At 43.1% G+C, this 19,873-nt stretch overlaps 2 protein-coding genes across 8 annotated transcripts in view; both read left to right on the forward strand.

The window, feature by feature from the left end:
• The first annotated feature begins 53 nt into the window (after positions 1 to 53).
• On the forward strand, positions 54 to 6,944 carry si:ch211-216l23.2 (nuclear receptor coactivator 5). 2 transcript variants are annotated; one of them, XM_030366981.1, is made up of 9 exons: positions 54 to 294; positions 447 to 530; positions 841 to 914; positions 1,330 to 1,453; positions 3,438 to 3,637; positions 4,755 to 5,033; positions 5,125 to 5,292; positions 5,462 to 5,755; positions 5,979 to 6,944. In XM_030366981.1, the coding sequence occupies exons 1-8, from the start codon at positions 233 to 235 to the stop codon at positions 5,752 to 5,754; spliced, it is 1,284 nt and encodes a 427-aa protein (XP_030222841.1). In that variant the 5' UTR covers positions 54 to 232; the 3' UTR covers position 5,755; positions 5,979 to 6,944. The 2 variants fall into 2 exon arrangements, with proteins under 2 accessions (XP_030222841.1, XP_030222840.1); XM_030366980.1 differs by having other exon boundaries at positions 5,462 to 5,746.
• A 6,270-nt stretch (positions 6,945 to 13,214) lies between these two features.
• Positions 13,215 to 19,873, forward strand: part of znf423 (zinc finger protein 423) — a 110,706-nt gene continuing 104,047 nt past the window's right edge. For 3 of the 6 annotated variants that reach the window (XM_030366954.1, XM_030366957.1, XM_030366956.1), the window contains exon 1: positions 13,216 to 14,350. In XM_030366954.1, coding sequence (XP_030222814.1) covers positions 14,311 to 14,350 — 40 coding nt within the window. In that variant the 5' untranslated portion in view covers positions 13,216 to 14,310. Of the gene's footprint in view, positions 14,351 to 19,873 lie in introns of all 6 variants that reach the window. The other 3 variants (XM_030366958.1, XM_030366960.1, XM_030366959.1) reach the window with 3 other exon arrangements.

Here is a 19,873-nt window from a genome sequence, read left to right on the forward strand (position 1 = left end):
CCGTTGCTTCATTATGAGCATCAAAATCATAGGAATTTTGTATGTGGGCGGGTGTAAATAGGAACGAAGATACGGTAACCAATACCAGTGGACCTTGTTAATGTAGCCAATCGCATCACTAACCTCGTCCACAGGAACGGTGCATAACACTTATTTCGCTGTGTCAAGAAAGAACTGCTACATGTTATATTAGAAGAGAACTGTATACTCCTCTGTGTTATTTGTAGATAAAATGTCTTCGTGGGCGAAATCTTCTGGCACTGGCAGGCGACCACAAACGACACCAAATGGAAGGTTAGTGTATTTAGCATCACGAGATACCATGCTAAATACGATAGCTCGACGCTCTGCAAAACAATGGGAAATTAAATACTCTGTCAATGTGATAGGCGCAAACAGTTAAGTCACAAGATGATACAAATGTTTGTCCTTTGTTTTTCCATTAGTCAAACACACCGATCGTTTCGAAGACCAGCGCCTTACCCGACCCGGGAGGACCGAACAGAGGAGCATAAGGATATACTTAAAAGGTGGGAGTAAATACTATGTTTTATTTCAGCAATATTACTGAACTATTCTTCCACTTGAATGAGCAATTTATATTTGTACCTGTTATTGTGTGACACACCTAGCGTTAGAGATAACTGACAGTATCAGTCATCAAATCTTTAAACTTCTCGCATATTATATTCCGGTAGGTATGCATACCTAGTTACACACCTTGAGTTTTGGCATGTTGAATTATTTGCCTACGCAGCCCAATGTGGTAGTGACCGAATATGACATTAGGGCATGCCTCTTGAAGTTTGGTGCCATTTCTTTTCTCCCTTTTTTTTTTAGCTATGAAGAACTAGAACAACAGCACAAGTACAGTAGCAACATGCAGTTTGAAGGATATCAGCGACCCCCAAATAGTGAGTACTCGCTTAATAGCGAATTTAAATTGAGTATGAAAATGTATTGGTTTTTGTCAAGTATTAGTTGTTCAAGCTGAGCTCTCCAACAAAGCATTTAGAAGTGTTGTTATATTTTTCTACTACTGGAAATTATTATATGCTTTTGAGTATACAGAGTGTATAGTCAGCTGTCGTTAATTGCATGCAATATATGGTCTTAAGTACAATAAGTCACAGACCCCTGTTGTTGGTAAATTGTAAATTGTCCTGCTGTACATTTCTGGAAACATTTATCTTTACTTGCCTATTGTTTTTATTATTTGGCGGCTAGCAGGCTTCTACTATTTTCTTACGTTGCCATTGTCAATAAAATCCTTTGTCTTCGAAACCTAAACATTTGTCAACTACATTCTGTCCTTCTGCCCACCTTCAGCCAAGACTGAGGGATACAGCCCCACGGACAGACGTAAGGCCTTGTACCAGAGGTTCTACAGACAGGTCCAGGATGAGAAGGAGCCGGCAGATTGTGTGGTGCTCTCCATCACCAATCAGTGCATGTAAGTTGTGAGCTACCAAGTTCTAACAAAACATTGTGGATATAGGTTGGCCGCCGCCTGTAGGAGCCTTCCTTTTGGATTTTCATTTATCATAGAAACTACCAGTAGAGACTTAAACTAACGCTACTTCCAGCTAAAATATACAATCTGCGGCTACAAGTCACATGCTCGGCCTGAACATCACCCATCGTACCTAGCTGCAATATGCAGCGTTCTCTGAAATATCCAAAACTGCGTCTACTTGGACAACTTCGACCTTGACTGTCCGATCCTGAAATAGGCATATGTTGGTCAGAGGACGACATTTCAAAAGACTTAAACAAATAAAGAAATAAACACGCACAATTAATATTTGCCATAAAACTTCTCCAACAAAGTTCGGCCAAATCGCTTTGGGCCTGAATATCTGTCACAACAAGTATTAAGCTAAATGATTTGATTGCAAAAGGGCAGCAGTATCTCATGTGCTCATATTTTCCCACTGTCAATCACTTCAGTGTGAAATCCTATATTATGCTACACGTGAACCTCCTTAAATGGTGCAATTTGTATTGTTCGCTATCTCGGGATATTGGGCAATATCTCTTACGTGAGATCTCAAACTCGGGATATTGTTTTCGTAATGGGGAGCACTTGTGACGGTCGTCTCGTCACGCTAATAAAAACAAATAAACCGCTAATAAAAACAAATATAATCCTGGCAAAAAGTGTTATCTTGTTTATTTTTGGAGTGTTCACGTGTAGTATATACTAAAACCATTATTCGCCTCAGGCTCCGTAAATAGTTGGAGCCACTATTCAATTATTCGCCTTTGGCCTATGATTGTTAAATATGCCTCACATTACCCTTTTTTCTAGGGAATTCATTTCTCCAGCAGCTGACCCAAGCTTCATATGAAAAAAGTTAACCACTACATAAATACGGAAGTAATAATTGAGGAAGTTTACATGCAACTATAATGTCCTATGGGGATTTCAGAAGAGATTTGATGAGATTTCCAAACTTCATTGTGCAACCTCAAGTGAACTAAGTGTTAAATAAATTGGTAATAATAAAAAAGTATTATCGACACATCAATAATAAACTATTGCAACAGTTAATGTATTCTTATACAAACACGGATGTTGAAGAGAATATCACACAAAATAGCACAATTCATTCATAAAGGATCTTGTGAATATCATAATATGAAACTGGGCAGACCAGAAGCACAAATATTGCTGCAGAAAATATGCAAATACATTGTGGACATAACCTATTCTTTAGCATTTACCTCCAGTTATTGCCAAGATAAATCAGTGCTGCACACATTATCGTGTCATTTTACTAAACAACCTTTGTATGCACGATTATAAAATGTATAATCTTGTTTTGCGAAAAGTTTTTGTATTGTACAAACTGTCAGTAAAACTTTTACTATTTCATACAAAATAAATCTGGATATTAAACACATTACAAAGTAATCATTACTGTGGCCCTGTTGCCACATAAGCCCTATTAAGAAATATATACATTTTACCTATTTTATAAGGTTATTCTAAACTCGAAAATGACGTGTATAATTCACTTCGAAAGTATTGATTACTAGACAGAATAAATTGATATTTTTTTATCTAACCATGATGCTCGGTGTTCAAATTTGGGTATGTATGTATGCATCATGTAAAATATGTGACAAATATTACTTTACAAATATTACTTTACTATTTGTAAATATGTGACAAAACAGTAGGGCCCCCCCCCCCCTACTGTGGCTTTCAATGCAAATTTTAAATGTATCCATAAAACATATGAACTCACAACTCGTTCAACGATTAATCCCAAATCACAAGTCCACAGTTTTAACTTGTCATGAGGTTTTCCTGAATCCCTCCGCCCGCGCTCTGTCGTATTACACTGACCTTGGTCATCACCTGTGCCGCTTCACTCACCAGCTATATACATGAAGAGTAAGTTAACAAAGTGTTTTTCTTCCTCCCAAAGGGATTACCCAAAGTCACTAGGCGAGTGTTTGCAGGAGCGTGGCCTGTCAGTGGAAATGCTCTACCTTCAGGCGGAGTCGGGCCTGACCCGGGCTCTGCAGGACATCCGGGCCGACGGCTCCCCGTTATGTATTCTGGTGGAGCACACAAACGTAGCTCTCTCCTCCTGCACTGTAATCATATTCTCAGAGTCCCTCAAAAGTAAGTCCCTAACTCCCCTCCGCCACCAACCCCTCTCCCTCACCCCTTACAAAACAAATAAAATGACCGTGGTAAGGACTCCATACTTGCATCATCCTCAATTTAGCAAGAAACACATTTAAGACGGCGTCATCAAAAACTGATCTTCATCAAATCCAGATATGGATCTTATTTTTTACATCAACAATGAAGATAAACCCTAGGTTTCCTTGTATACCTGTTAAAAAAATCTCACATGTAATTCAACAAATATTTGTATATCTCTAACCTTCCATTTGCTTCACGTTAAACTGCAAAAGTTTGGTTAACACACCCCATTTAATCAAATGTAATAAAGTGTTTTGAAAACACTTTATTGCTTCCTAAAACACCACGAGAGGGGTAGGTCATATTTTTATTGTAAATTTGTTTAATTTCGTGTTGATCGACCAAACTAAATAGTCAAAAACAAAATAAAGTTGAGGAGGATTGATGATGAAAACGTCTTTTCTCTCCAGTCTAAAATGAAAACTTACTTAATACTCTTAATTTTGATGTGCAGTTGTAATTTTACAGCATGGACAGGAATGGAGAGATCTCACACGATTTTGATTAAGCACAGCATGTAATGATTTCCACCTGTAATATAAAAACTTAATCGTAAACGGTTATGATAATAGGTATATAAAAAAACACATCCTAGCTAAATTCCATAGTTCTTTACTATTGGCTCATAAAACTGCAGAAATCAAGCAGGACTTTTGAACTTTTGTATGAAAGGCCTATCAACTAAAAGGTCACAAACCCTGTTTAATCATTACTTAAGATAATACTGCACACTAAAATGCCACAAAAGCACAAATCATTTTTCACAGCACACATTCTTTCAAAGGAGCTCATAGTTACGACAAAACGTACACCCACATATATACTTTGTAATATATTAAGGAAACGATAACAGTTAATTATATTCCTTTAACTAATAATAATAATAATAATAATAAATGCAATAAATTGAGCATAATCACAAACAATCCCAATTTTCTTTCTCTAAAATGTTCTAAATGTATTAAACCTCTCCTTGAATCCCCGAGAACTGTCCAAAGTAACCGTGCTGATCACCCCCCCCCCCTTCTAGTCCACCGCAACATGCCCAAGGACCAAGCCATGGACTTTGTGGCTGCGGAGTACAACCGGGGCCTCGTCAAAGAGCGGCCCCCGAAGGAGCCGGCGGACATGGCCGCGCGGGCCTCCCAGCTGCTCAGCGACTTCCTGGACCGCCAGAAGGTGGAGCGGCACGCCGTGCCGTCTGACACGCGCCAGCTCCTGCTGCTGCTGGCGGAGGGGGTGCACCTGTACCCCGAGGAGCTGGCCACGGTCTCCCAGTACCTGCGCTCTCGCCAGGACCACATGCAAGGTGGACCGACTGCACCCCCTATTCACCCGGTCACACACATGGGCACACACGATTCGTTTTTTTTTTTTTAATGTTCTTGTTTCCTGTTCAGCTTCCACCACAGATGGGAAGAGGGGCAACATGTTACCTCCCGGTCTGGGGAAACCTCCTCCCCTGCTCCCTACTCCGCCCAGCGCCCCTTTAACCCTGCCCGGGCCTGGGGGGCCCCTGGCTGGTCCCGCTGGCGAGCCGCAGCCCGGCCCTCTGTTGTCCCCGTCAGGTCGGACTGTGCTTTATGCACGTGTCTATTCATAATTCCTTACCAGTTACATCTGTGACTAGTTATTATTAACAATAATAATCGAAAAATGCAGATTATTAATGCATGACCGCAGTACTCTGTCATAGACGAATGGCGTGACTTTTACAGTCTTTCTCTCTCTCCTCAGGCTCCTACCCCAAAACCAAGCCTCCTCCCCTGTTATCACTGCATCGGGCCCCGGGCCCACACGGACCCCCACACGGCCCCCCCCATGGGACTCATCTTGGCCCCGCACCTCCTCGTGGCCCACCATCTTTACACAGTCCCTATAATGGCCCTCGCCCCCATGGGCCCCCACACAACCATGTTCCACAATACTACCAGGGCCCCCGTGGCAGTGCTCATGGGGCCAGAGGGGGCCCCCCCTCCCTGAAGAGCCTTCGCCCCCACACCCCACTTATGCCTGTACCAGGTTATTGATGTAAAAATACTCATACATTTTTTATGAGATCATTTAATCTTATCTGCTATGTTCAAAAGATACATGTAACTTTAATATATTACATATATAATTATCGTACATTATTAATTTATCCTTACTTTTTAAACATCACAACAGTGAGAACACTGAGAACACACAATTCTTACCTTTGTCATCTAACCCCTGTCTTCTTTTTCCCCTTTTCTTTTTTTTATCTGCTCAGGTGGACCGAATATAAGATCCAGTGGGCCCAGGCGCTGAAATAGGCTCATGCCCTCCAAGAATAGTGTTTCATCATTTCAAATTTCTGTAGAACTAAATACTGTCCTCTAGTGGAATGAACTATCCATCCCTAGTTGCCAGAAGACCAGTGAAACGAATGCAAATGGACATGGTTGTATTTAAAGTTGAACTTGTTCGATGTTATCAAATGTTCATCGTCTTGCTTGCAAACTGTAATCCTGTTGAAGGACACAAAACTAAGGTTATGATGGGTTCACATCACAAAGTTCTCAGTAGGCTGAAATATTGTATATAGAATTCCTTTTTACGTCATGACACAAAAGTTATCTCACAATCACTAAGCATTAATCATATTCCCAGTACCATGGGTGAGGGATGGGTATCCTGAAAAGAGGGAAGCATTTTATTTATGAATTTAAGAGTCAGTTATTTCAATGACCACTTGGATATTTGAATATATTAATTTTACTGGTACACAATTGATGTGCCTATTGTGTTATTTTTTTTTCTTTGCCAGATAAGTAGTTCAGAGCCTTTTACTGGTTCTACTGATAATGCTGAGTGTGTATTTGTCATCATGAGTTCACCCGCACAAACGGGTCACTCATTGGTAGCGTAGCTGTTCATGCTTCCATGAACAGCTCCGTTACACGAACAGCATTGCTGCACTTCCTAAAACCACTCTCCTTCTGTCTCCCATTTGCCTTGTTCACATACCAGCAAGGGGATGTTTCACTGTGAAAATAATACAGAAGGAATCGTATTCTTTTGTTTTTTATTAATTCACTAACCTGTTAAATGCTGTTGCTTTTATACATTTTCATAAAGAACATCTTTTGAGTTTTTTGTTTTCATTGTAAGAGCATAAGTGTTTTTGATTATCTGGTTGATGGAATCCACCTTGGTTGTAAATTCTGTACAGAAATAAAGTGGTCTCAGGATTTTGTTTTGCCTGAATTATCAGTTAAGATGCCCCTCTTATCTTACAAAATTGGTTGTCAAGGCAGATGTTAGCCCTGACGGGCCCAGCCGTATGCTCATGTCTGTCTTCGTTAAAGGCACGCCATACACAGTATTGTGTTAATTAGACATGTATTCTCATAGATCAAGCACTTGCCTGCACTTTTTTTTTTGAGAGAGAGATTTCAGTTAAACCGACTATCTTCTCTTGTGATTAACCACATATTTTAATTAAATATTTATAGACGAATGAAATTGGAGAAAAAAAAAATTGTGTGCTCGCTAGATGGCGACAGAGACCCGCCTGTCCTAACACGGTAGCAGAACGCCAGGCAAGAGCTAAGTGGCGCGTGCATGTCCATTCTGAAGATAAAGTAACTGTCTCCACAAACAAACACAAGATGCATCAGGTCTTCTGTTTTTCGGTTCACGCCTCTGCCATCCTCTTTCCAGCAGTGCACGGACTGCTGTGAGAATCCCATCAACTCGGAAGAAATAATGGACAGCCATCTCCACCTCATTACACCAGCCTCCACACTGTCTGATTGGAGTGCACGTGTGTAAACACGCTTGTTGGTTGCGCTCCTATCTTGCGCCATATGAGGCTTCGATGTCGTCTGTGGAGGCGCACGCCTGTGGCACTGTGCAAAGTTCAAAAGTGTTTTTTTATGTGCTTCCTAACTTTCCTTCTCACGTTCACCTGTTCTATTTAGCGATATTTTTTCCCCTCTAGCCTAGTCCTCCCCAGACGGGCACTCTGTTCTTGTTTCTTTTTCTTCAAGTTACCTCCCTGCCACCGTACATCATCTCATCCTACACTGCTGGATATCAATCACTTTGGCTATTCCGGGTGCCTTTGTGTCAGAATTCACAGGAACCGGTGTAATGGAAAACTGTTGCAATGTTACCTGAGACCCTTGCTGAGTTATAGTGTGTGTGTGTGTGTGTGTGTGTGTGTGTGTGTGTGTGTGTGTGTGTGTGTGTGTGTGTGTGTGTGTGTGTGTGTGTGTGTGCGCGCGCGCCATTATGTTAATTCTGCCAACAACCTACACACACACACACACACACACACACACACACTCTTCCCTCACTTAATCACCCACGTACATACACACATTAGGGTGTTAATTGTTGCGATAACACCTTCCAATAACAAGACTAATTATCAACATATTTGGCTGACCGAGTAGGCCTATGTATCTCACTTGTATGGTTCATGGGGGAGGTGTGTGTGTGTGTGTGTGTGTGTGTGTGTGTGTGTGTGTGTGTTGTGTGTGGTGTGTGTGTGTGTGTGTGTGTGTGGTGTGTGAGAGAGAGAGAATAATGTGTAAAATATATATATTGGCGATATAAGTACTTAGATTAGTGTACATGTCTCATTAACAATGGCAAATGACCAGGTATTTAGTTTAGTTTCATAAAGACATAGGTAAATATGTATGTGCCAAGTAACCCATGGCAAAATACAAATTTCCAACTTGTAGTGTAATGTAATGTTAGGCAGCCAAAAGGTTAAGGTTAATTAGACCTAAATGAGCATGTTTCAGTATGTGCTGCAGCAGGCCATGTTTGGATGAGATCTAGACATACTCTCTTAGTCTGTATTGTTAACATTACTGATGGCCATGTTCAGTCAAAAGCAAAAGCAAACCATAAAACCAACCATTCAATAGCACATCCACTACCATACTAGATTGTATTATTGACTTATGTTTAACTGCTGTCAAAGCAGGCAGGGTTACATATTGCTTGCACTCAAATAAGTTTTGCTGCATAAACTATGCTCAGAGAGGTTGGATGAGACGCCGGCTGTCCGGCTGTGAGGTTGGGTGAGGGCCGGGATGGCCGGCCGATGGGTTGACCCACAGAGGGAGGGGCTCCCTGCAGCCAGTAGGATCAGCAGTCTCAATGTGGTTACATGGCTGGCTCCTGCTCGCCTAGCAGCTGAGTTAGGCTGGCTCCAAAGCTTCCGGCGGCCTGGCTGACTGGGAGACCGGCTGATGAGGAGGCTGGGGTACTGGCTGACTAGCTGATTGGACGACGGGTTGACAAGCCGTCTAGCTGATTGGTTGGCTGGTTGCAAAACACATATGTACACTCAATGTCTTTTTATATGGAACCGATAAACATGTCTCACACATTGTAGCATACAGACATGCACATATAATGCTGAATAAGCTAAGGGGTTTGGATGTGTTTGCTATCTTTGAATCACTTTAAGAGACTCCTTAAAATAGCCAATGGGAAGACAATGACACTGTGTTGGACTTTCCAATTAGAAGTACGGGGTCCACACATATTTAAATACTCTTATGTTTGCACTTCTGTTGTTAATTTAGCCTCCTATAGATACACTTTTTTGTCTACATGTCATCCGATTGAATGGCTGGTGGAGGAGTGGCCTTTGGGCGTGGCTGCTTGGTCTGCTAGGCTGGTTGGCTGGCTGACTGTCTAAGGAGTTGGCTGAGGGCCTGGCAGGCTGGCTGGCAGGCTGGCATAGGAATTGGCTTTGGGACTAGCTGGTTGGCTGAGCGCTCTAAGGCTCCTCAGCCCTGGGTCCCAGCTAGGTTGTGAGCCAAGCCCCTCCGCCCCACCACATCTTAATTGGGTTAAGTTTGTCCGACACAGATAACACTTCTCCTTTCTGCTGAGAATAAGAAAACAAAAAAAAATGTCCTGGCACTAATGATGCTCTTTAACACAAGTCTTTTCTATTATGGGAGTGGGGAAATTAGGAGAAACGGGTTAGGCTCTCTGCAGAGGCGGTCCGTGGGGGGAAATGTGGAATTGTTAAATCCAAGCGCTTGATGAGAAGGAAGAACAGGAAGAAACAAAGGGAGAAAGAGAGAAGAGAAGCCGTTTCAGTTTTTAGCTGGAACCTCGTCGTTCTATTGGTATAATTATTTTGCAGTCTTTTACCTAATGCTCAATGGAGATACACACATAGGAGAGTGGCCATGTTTCTTTTTGTGTGATTGTAGGTTGGGATTTCTGTCATTTTCTTAGATTAGTGCACAAAAGCGAGGGCAGAGATGCACACATGCACATGGAGACTTGTAATTGTGTGTGAGTGAATCGAGGCAAATTAAAAATAAACACGTGTGTGTATTTATTGTGGTTACATGGCTGTCTCTTGCTCAGCTAGCGCTGTGTGTGTGTGTGTGTGTGTGTGTGTGTGTGTGTGTGTGTGTGTGTGTGTGTGTGTGTGTGTGTGTGTGTGTGTGTGTGTGTGTGTGTGTTCTATGCTTTTTGACTCACTGAACACTGGAATGGAAGAGTTGAACCAACTCCACCAACCTTGGTTATTATCAACCAAATCAACCAAGTTCAATCAATGGCCATAACAATTACCTGCACTATGTTATTTTTCTCCTTATTCTGCAGTCTGTGAAACCCAACCACAGATGTATGCACCTTGACTGATGTCTCTGTATAGGCCTCAAGGTGGCAACCAAGTAGAGCTTTGTTAGCAACTGCATAAACTACTAGCAAAAGTATTGCTCATCCCTTCCCTCCCACTGGCTGAGGATAAATATTTATTGAGATTGATCCTTCGGCTAAATGTTTACATAGTGCCGATCTTAGAATTGATTGAAAATTCTCACCCACACAAGCGGTGTGGGGTGCATGGTCACACACAAAACACCAACCAAAGGCTTTTCCTAAATTGAGACATGAAATAGGAGAATAAGTAAGAAGAATAACTATGTGCTCAACCTCTCATGAGTGCTAAGGCAGGAGCGGGTGAACACACAGTTCAATCTTCACGTACCTTACACCTTTGCCATTGTGTATCCAGCCTTTAATAATTGGAGACAAAAGAGCATGGCTTTGCTGTATTTAAATCAGTTATGTGTCTAATTATTTCCCATAAAAATAGCCTGTAACTAGGACAAAAGCTGTGTGAGATGGAGCTCTGTTGTCTGTGGAGGGAAGACCTATTACTGCTGGCAAGAGTTCAACCAAACACGAGAGAGAGAGAGAGAGAGAGAGAGAGAGAGAGAGAGAGAGAGAGGTGATGGAGCAGGTAAAGAAGGGAGAAAGAGCAAAAACAAATGGCTTTGGGTTGCATCAACCATACCATAGACAGACTGATATTAAGGGGTTTTGCGAGGGCTGTGAGGTGATGGTTCACCTCAGCAGCATAGGTCTGTCTGTTTACGGTTGTAGGAGATACAAGGGAGATGACTAAACTTAATGTAAACGTATTTGATGCAAACAGTAGAGCATTGGTCTTCATGATTCATGCCACATATGCATCATGATCTGACATACTGTAAGGGAGAATTGAATCAGTGTTTGATTGACATCCTTTGTAGATGGTCGTCTTCTGAAACGATGTGATCAAATTTAAATCTTTTTTTTTATTACAATCTTTTCTCCTGGTCATATTTCATGCACTGTATAATCCACCCATATTTAGTATTATTGTGAGAAATCCATAAACGGTAGGGCTACTTTTATGGTGTTCTTTCTTTCTTCCAGGGTTACACCGGGGTACATCTGTCTTCGGCCTGTTCCCATTGATGTCCTGTCTGTATTAATTCACAGTGTGTGTCTGTTGGCCGACTTATTCAGTCCCTGCGACTTGATGTTCTCTTGTTCTGTTTAAAAAAAAAAAAAAAAAACAGCCCCATAAGCCCTTTCTGAAGCAAATCTGCACCCAGATGACAGAGGGTATAATCGCTAGCTATGTGATTCAACAATCCCTCTCTTTAGAAGCTATTCAGACCGGCCCCTGTCCTTGACCCTTAAGGAGCTTGTAATGTGGGCTACTTTCCCACTCTTTGTATTTAGCAGCAAAGCAGAGGAGGTGAGGAGGGGGGAGGGGTTCATCTTTTAATTTTTTTCCCCGTTGAGGATGGATGGGGGGGGTTGGGATCCCACTGTGCCAGCCGGATTCACACCGAGGGGGCTTCTTGCTCCAACCAGCCACTTCCCTCCCCCCCACCCCTTTTGTTTTTTTACAGGGCCATACACAACACACACACACACACACACACACACACACACACACACACACACACACACACACACACACACACACACACACACACACACACACACACACACGTGTTGACGGTCCCCTGGCGCGTGCTCATTTCATCACAGGAGAGAAAGAGGTGAAGGTTTGGATGGAGGAAAAGACGGGGGTGGGGTGGTGCTTGTGTAAGGGACAAGCATACCCCCCCCCAACCCACCCCCCTGCTGGGCTGGGGGGGAGGGGGTCAATACTAAAGGCCTCTCCGTCTCCCCCGTGGAGATGGAGTGTGGGGTGGGTGGGGTAGCGGCCGGGGAGGATCAATCTGTGGAGGAGAGTAGCCCCGCTGGTCAACATAGGAGACCCAACACTACCCAGCTATCCATGACAACCAGAGGGAGGGAGAGAGAAAGGGAAGAGAAGGAGGGAGATGGAGAGAGTGAAGCTCAGCTGCAGTCAAGAGCACGCAGTCTGAGCACAGAGCCATGAACAAAGCACCCAGTGATCTTCAGTTTTGTTTTTTTCACCTCACCCCTCCCTGCCAGCTGCATATTCTACTCGACATGTCATACATTCCCCCCCCCCCCATACAAGGAGAATAAAACACTGAACAAAACGCCAAATCGTAAAACAAAACCTCGTTTGTATGATGTTTTGCAAAACCTTCGATATTTTAAATATCCTTTGAAATCAAGCTGTACGGACACGGGTACAAGAAAGACGTTGCCCTTGCAGAAGGCCTAATAGGCACGTGGCCTCTCCAATGTAAGCAGAGATTCGCGTCCATTCTGAGACGCTGGAAATGTTATAGGGCCCCACATACACATTTTGTGGTTGTACAAAAATTAAAAGCTGTGTATCAATCCTTTAAAACGACGTTCATAGAAAATGTATCCAGGCTATGTAAAAAAAAAAAAAAGGTGCCTCAACAATAAAAAAGGTCGCTCCATCAAGTCCACTGAGGAGTCAATATAACAGTATAATAAAGAAATCATAAATTCGATATTGTAGACAGAGCTGTGGCTTCTCCCAATCTCAATGGTCCTATTGAGGATATCAGATTACTCCTCGATAAATCAGAATGTCTGCAAAGAAAAAAGGGCTAAACATATGTTTAATTATCCAAAACTTTGTCGTTGGATGGATACACACACAAAGCCTATCTCAGGTCCGCAGTTTCACTCCGCCTCTCCCGTCGTATTCTCCGAGTCCCCGTTGTAGTTTCAACAGTCGGCCATGTCTCGGTGCTGTTGCCTAACTCTCCCTTCTCCCGCTCCCTCTCCTCTCAGCCTGCCTTCCTCTCAGCCTCTGCTTCAGCCAACCCGAGCTGTGCCGAGCTGCTCCCTGCGGGATCAGAGCGCTCCCCCGCCGGGACCCTTCTCTCACATCCCCCTGCTGGGACGCGGCTACATTTCCAGCCAAGCACTGCCTGCTTTGGCTTTATTATGTGTGTCTGCGCCGCAGCCCCGCCAGCAGAGGCAAGCAGAGGAGGAGGGAGACTGGTAGCCAGAGTCAGGACAAAGAAAAAGCAGGGAGACAGAGGCTAGCGAAGGGTTAGACTCGTATAAATATTAGGTTATACTAATCCTGCGACTGCCGAGGGCTTAAGGACATATTTTATAAAGAAGTGAAGGCGAGCGGGGTAGAGAAAACGGCATTCCCCTCGGGTAGAGATGCAGGGAGAGATTGTTATGTCCATGCCACCAGACCACCACCACTAGTGTAGAATAGCCGGACGGGCCAGGAAGGATTGTTCGGGTTCGGGCGCCGTTTCCAGGATCGTCGGAAGGGAAAAGACTGCAATAGTTGTAATAAACTGCTCCATAATCCTAGGCGAAACCGATAGAACGGCTGGAAGAGATCGCGTTCGCTGAACGCCTTGAAAACGAGTGTCGACTCAATCAACAAGACTGTCGCGTATTGCTCTCGCCGTGTTGTCATCTCGACCGTTCTGGTGTCCACGCATGGCTGTCAGCTCGTGCCCGACCGCCTGCTAAAACTCAGGACGGACGGGCCAGCGAAAGTCGCGCGGATCCTCGGGCAAAGCGCTGGAGAACGTCAAGGAACAAAAGAGACCGACGGCGGAGCGGCACGCGCTAGGAGGAAAGGACGAGAAGTTCCGTTTTCTACAGGTTGGTCGAGTCCGGCCGCAGACGAAGTGAACGTGTTGAAGAGCGTACGCGAAAGCAGTTTCTGCGGGCTTTTTTTTGTGCAGGACTGTAAAGCACGCCGACTCAAGTTGCCGCATTGCAACAGGCACATTTTGCAAAGTGAAAAGCAAGACAAGATAACAACGCTTCACTGATTTGTATGTCCACCTGAAAAACACTGAACAACAAAGTGACTTTACAGTAGAAGTTTGAACCGCGAGATGTCGAGACGAAAACAGGCCAAACCGCGCTCCGTCAAAGGTAAGAGACATTTTCATAATAACACAGTGGGAAGAGAAACTCACAAGCGGCGAGAGAAGTGTGGCCAATGAGATTTCACGGGCAGCACTGGCGCGTTAGGTTGAACTGTCCCAAATAGTCATCTTGGGATCCAAAATGAATCCGTCGTGGTCTAAATCAAACCCAGCAGCAGGCACAGGGTAATTACAATTTCTTCCTATTACAATTGACATGCAAGAGTCATTTTACTGTCCACTAGTCAACTAATTGTTTGCAATTAGTCACCAGGTGTTGTGGTTTTAGCCTACTCTAGCCTAATGAATATGTTGGCCCCAAACTGTTGTCATAATTAATTCCGCTAATGAGCTCCTGCATGGGGAATGAATCGCAAATGTCATAAAAATGTCCAGTGCTACTTTTTTGGACGGGCTAGACAGTCTCCGGACAACTGTGCATGTTATCCTAGGGTCTATTACATTTGGCTTGCCTTCTTGCTTTTTTTCCACATCATCTCACATTAAATATATATGTAATCCATTGAAAGTAGAAACACATGAAATACACTCGCTTATTAAAACAAATATTTTTTACTCAAGAGAGCCCAAGAGACTAAAGAATTCAGAATAATTTACATTTTCTGAAGAATTCCTATCTACTTTTTTGACTCAATAATTCCCCTTGATCGTAAAATACCTCACAGCATTGTATGACATGGCATGTGGTGGGCATGTGGTAGCCATGGCCTCTATTTTCTTTATGGGACCCAGATGGGCAGAGAGACGACGGGGTCATATGGTTCTAAACCACCATGTCCACCCCTCCCCCTCTAGTTATGAGTGCCCCCCACTGGGACTGGAGGCAAACAAAACAGCCTTTAACTAATAATCAAATGTGGGGAAAATACTTCACCTTTACAAGATGCATTTGGAAGATTATTGAAAGCATTTTCTTTCAGGACACATTTGAGGAGTAGTCGATTTTTTTTGCACCTTTTATTTGTTTGCAGTAAGGGAGGGACAGGTAAACCATAGATAGTAACTCATTGTTATTTTTCTGTCAGCTATACCAGTTAAGTTTATTATTTTGGTGGGTAACGGAAGTATGTGTGTGTGTGTGTGGAGTGTAATTGTGTCATTGGAGCTGGAAACTGGCTTTTGATGGAAAGGCAGAGTTTAATAAACACTAAAGCACACAAGCCGGTCGGGTCGACATGGGGACTAGAGAGCAATAAAAATGGGAATCAATAATATGTGTGTGTTTTGTTATGAGTGCACTGCAGCTTTGTCCTCGATAAGAACCAAGGGTTAGTGTTTTTCTGTCACCGCTCGGAGTAACAACCCACCTTCATGTTACAGATCACAGCCATTTATTCTGGCATTTTGTAAATGCTGTGAATCCGTTTACAATCAGTAGGCGCAGATCTACGCAAAACCAATGCGTGCAAAACTAGTCTCCCGGATGCATGTTGAATGGGTAATGATTAAAGGGAAAATAACAGAAAAGAATTGTTCAATGAAGAACGATTACTGGACAGACCATAATATGACCACATTGTCCACATGCAAACTTGAATTGTGAGATGTCTCTCCTCTTTATTGTCAAAAGGAACCCTTACTTGACACTCCTTCACACAGAAACAGAGAGAGGATGAAGGCCATGAACCGAGTTTATTGACATATTGGTTGAGATAAAACAGTTTGGGTTATTCATGATATCTTTTGGTATTTTACTGATAGGTATTTGCTCTCCTTTGGCTGTCAATTGATTCCAAAATGGATATAAGGGGTGTTGCGTCCATCAACCTTTTTGCCATCATATTATATTTCTCCTGACAACTCTTTAATGATGTTTTTCACAGAGAACATGACATACATATCTCTTATAGATCACAGTAGTAAATAAGCTTTAATTACCTTTCTTAAGGTTAAGACATGAGTAGGGGAGTGGACTGTGCAGCACATAGGCAAATGGATATTATTGTCAGTCTTTGTGCCCTGTTGCTGGGGTCCAGGTACCTGGAGGAGTGCTTGTGATCACAGCCTATATGGACCGCTGCGTCTACTCGTCTAACCGTGTGGGTGTCTGTCTGTGTGTGTTGTGTGTGTGTGTGTGTGTGTGTGTGTTTGTGTTTGTACTGTCTGCTTGCAGCCCGTCTCAGTAGTCTGAATACCCAGGTCTTAGTTTTATGCAATCAGTGAGGTGAAGCGGAGCAGAGCCGAGACCAACACCCCTCTCTCTCCTCTCTTGTGCATATGTATGTAAGAGTGCCACACACAGATGACCTGCTCGACCGTGCATGTCTTCAATGTTGTTGTTTTTCTTTCATCGATGTGTGTGTGTGTGTGTGTGTGTGTGTGTGTGTACACACTGCTATCTCTTCTCCACACCTTGCCCCACTGACTGCTTGAGTGAGAGAGAGAGGGAGTGCGGGAAAGAGTGTGAGAGAGCGGGAGGGAGAGAGAGAGAGAGAGAGAGAGAGACTTCATGGAAATGATCTGTGTTTTCATGTTTCTATGTCTTTTCACCTGCTCACCCAACACTGGCTGCCAGGGTGGGTGGACACAAATGCCACATAGTCCCACACCATCTGACCTTTTTTTTTTTCTTTTTTTTTTTACATGGTCCTGTTTCAGAGAAGATATCTTGGATTGGCTAGTTCAGTATCACAGTCTAACAAGCAAGGAACTAGAAGTATGCACTGTATTCAATGCTAATGTCTTTCTCCTTCTTGCCCCCCTGCACCGCTTTGCTTGTGGCTCCTATGCACTTATTTGAATAGTCTAGCCTTAACGGCGATTAGGCCTCGTTACCAGTGGGGGAACTCTGCTAATTGCAGTCACTTAATTGAACTCTAGATGGAGAGGGAGAGGGAGAGGGAGAAGGAGGGAGATCAAGCGAGAGAGAGAGAAGAGAGAGAGGGAGAGAGAGAGACTCCTTCTTATCTAAACATTATTTCAGTGGATTAATCCCTTTTTAATGTGCGTCTTTAGCGAGACGAGGCGACAGAGCACCCCTCCGTCCGCTTCGCCAGCTTTGCTTCGCTATCTCTCTTTCTCGCCTTCTTTCTGTTTCTTTCTCTGTCTCTCTATCCCGCTCTCTTACTCCCTACTCTTCGTTCCCGGCCCCTTGAGTCTCTCATGCATTATGTAGCAATGATTATTACTTAATTACACATTAATAAATCCGCTTCATTTGCAGGACATTAAGCGGGAGTTTGACGGCGAGTCAGATGAAGGGGGGGTGTGTGTGTGTGCGTGTGTGTGTGTGTGAACTCTAGTTCTTCAAAGATGTTTGACTAATGGGTTGTTTACAATCTATGGAAACTTATGGAAAATGAAACCCCTTTACCTGGTGTATGTGTGTGTGTGTGTGTGGGGGGGGGGGGGGGGGGGGGGGGGAAGTGAATGGGAGAATTTCCTTGTGATTGGGTGTCCCCCACACCCAGGGTAATAGTCAGTCATCTCTAGAACATTAATCTGAGATCTACACGGCTAATGGCATAATTTCCATCGATCTTCCCCTTCCTTTCTCCGGCACTCAGGCTCTCTCACACTCAATCGGTCATTGTTCCCCTCAATGAATTGTATGCTAGGTATGAGTTTTTCTCAATTCGGTTTGGTCTTCTAAGTAAGCGAACCTTAAATATACACTGAATATTTTTCAATTGCCTCATTGATGATTCCTAATTGTATTTATTTACTGTTAAGCTTTCAATTGTTTGTTGTTGAACATTATCTAACAACTACAGCAACTTCGATATATCTTTTTTTAATGTTTGAAAGTATTTAACAGCATGTCGACTAAGGAGTAGTTACAATTACAACAAAAGTGGATAATGTCTTTATTAAGCATGATTGAGCAAGTAGCACTTCGATCAAGTATTTTCCTTATCATCTTTTGTTTTACTCCATTTTTGTTTTGTTTTTTTAAATTCAGTTAGTGTTTGGACAGTATCTCCTGGAATCATCCGTATGAAAATGTCCCCTGTGCCCACATCTGTGTGAGAGATTGTGTGCTGCATCCGCCTCCACATCTTTGTGTGTGTATAGAACATTTGACCCTCCCAACACACACAGATACATGGCACCACCACCACCACCTTCTCTTCTCCTTCACTCTTCAATTCTACTGCTCTCTCTTTAGCCTGTTCTCCCCCATCTGTCTTGGCTATTAGTGTACTTTATTGTCACCCTTTGGAAGAGCGACGCTTTGATTGTGCGCCCGACTTTATATATCCCCATCAGAGTGACTTACCATGGAGATGGTTCTATGAACATGATTGCCCCTTTATCACGGTGGTTGCTTGTTTGTTTACATGGCTGTAAATATTGTATTGTCCACATTACTAGAGTCAACGTGCACAAGCCACACTATCTTCTGCTATTGGTTTTGCATTGAGGCTTGCCGACCCATTAAATGGTTTTCTCTGAGACTTCTATTACGTACTCCAATGATTCTCGGCAGGGGATGGATTGGAGTTTTCCATAGTTGTTTGTAAATTTAGTTTTTTTTATTTATTTAGTTTTTTTTGCTTTTGTAATTGGCTCAAACAAGCTAATGTAATGGGTGGTCGGGGGAGGTCCAGCAGTACCAAGCACTTTACATTTAATGGGACTCATGTTGGCCTGTGCTTAATTAGAAAGAAATTACCAAGGCTCTTGGAAAATGGGAAGCAGGGACCCATAGAAGCGATTTGGATTTAGTGATAAAGTATAGCAGCATTCAACTACAGCTCCTCTGTATTTAAATAGGCATAGATACGTATAAGCAATCAAGCTGGATTTCGCAAAACCCAAGAAAAATAGATCTATATGTAAACGTCCACACGAATGCAGTTTTGTGTAAAGGAGCGCTAGGTTATTGGGATTTATGTTGAACTAAACCCACAAATTGTGTGTGGGTAGGTGGGTTCAGGTGACCCTCAGTTAACACGCACACACACCTGAATCGAGTTGTAACCTTAAACACTGCATGAAGCAGCGAAAGAATGTGATTGATGAGTCACCTCCTTGTATACCAAGGCTGGGATACAAAATGTTAAGAACACAAGGGATTCATCTGACAGTCGTGTTCTTACACAAACAGGAAACGCAAGTCGGTTCATTGTTGAGGAATTATATGGAAAATGACCACCAAAATATGAATCAAGATGTAGCAAAAGGATGGATCATCCTTTTGTATCAAATGGTGCTTTAGGTATAGTGCCTTGCCATGTTTCTCTTGGCTACCGGAATTGAAACCTTCCGTCTCAGGGAAAAGCTTCCAGTAAACTGTTCAGCTCAAATTTTAAGGTTAAGCCCCAAAATAACAGCCTTGGTCAACATTAGTCTCTTGACTTGAATGTTTGGCAGTTCTAGTTGAGCAGTCCAATGACTATCCGTTGGGTTTACGCTCCAGACAAACTTGCTGTAAGAGGATGGCTAACAAAATCCTCGATGATGATGAAGTTTGAAACGACGTGCTTAGCAACGTTAAGTGAATCAGCGAGACTAAAACGTATAGTTACCCTGTTTAGCGCGAGGTGGAACTCAAGCACCCAAGTTA

Source organism: Gadus morhua, chromosome 9 (assembly GCF_902167405.1).
Source record: "Gadus morhua chromosome 9, gadMor3.0, whole genome shotgun sequence".
Taxonomy (NCBI): Eukaryota; Metazoa; Chordata; class Actinopteri; order Gadiformes; family Gadidae; genus Gadus; species Gadus morhua.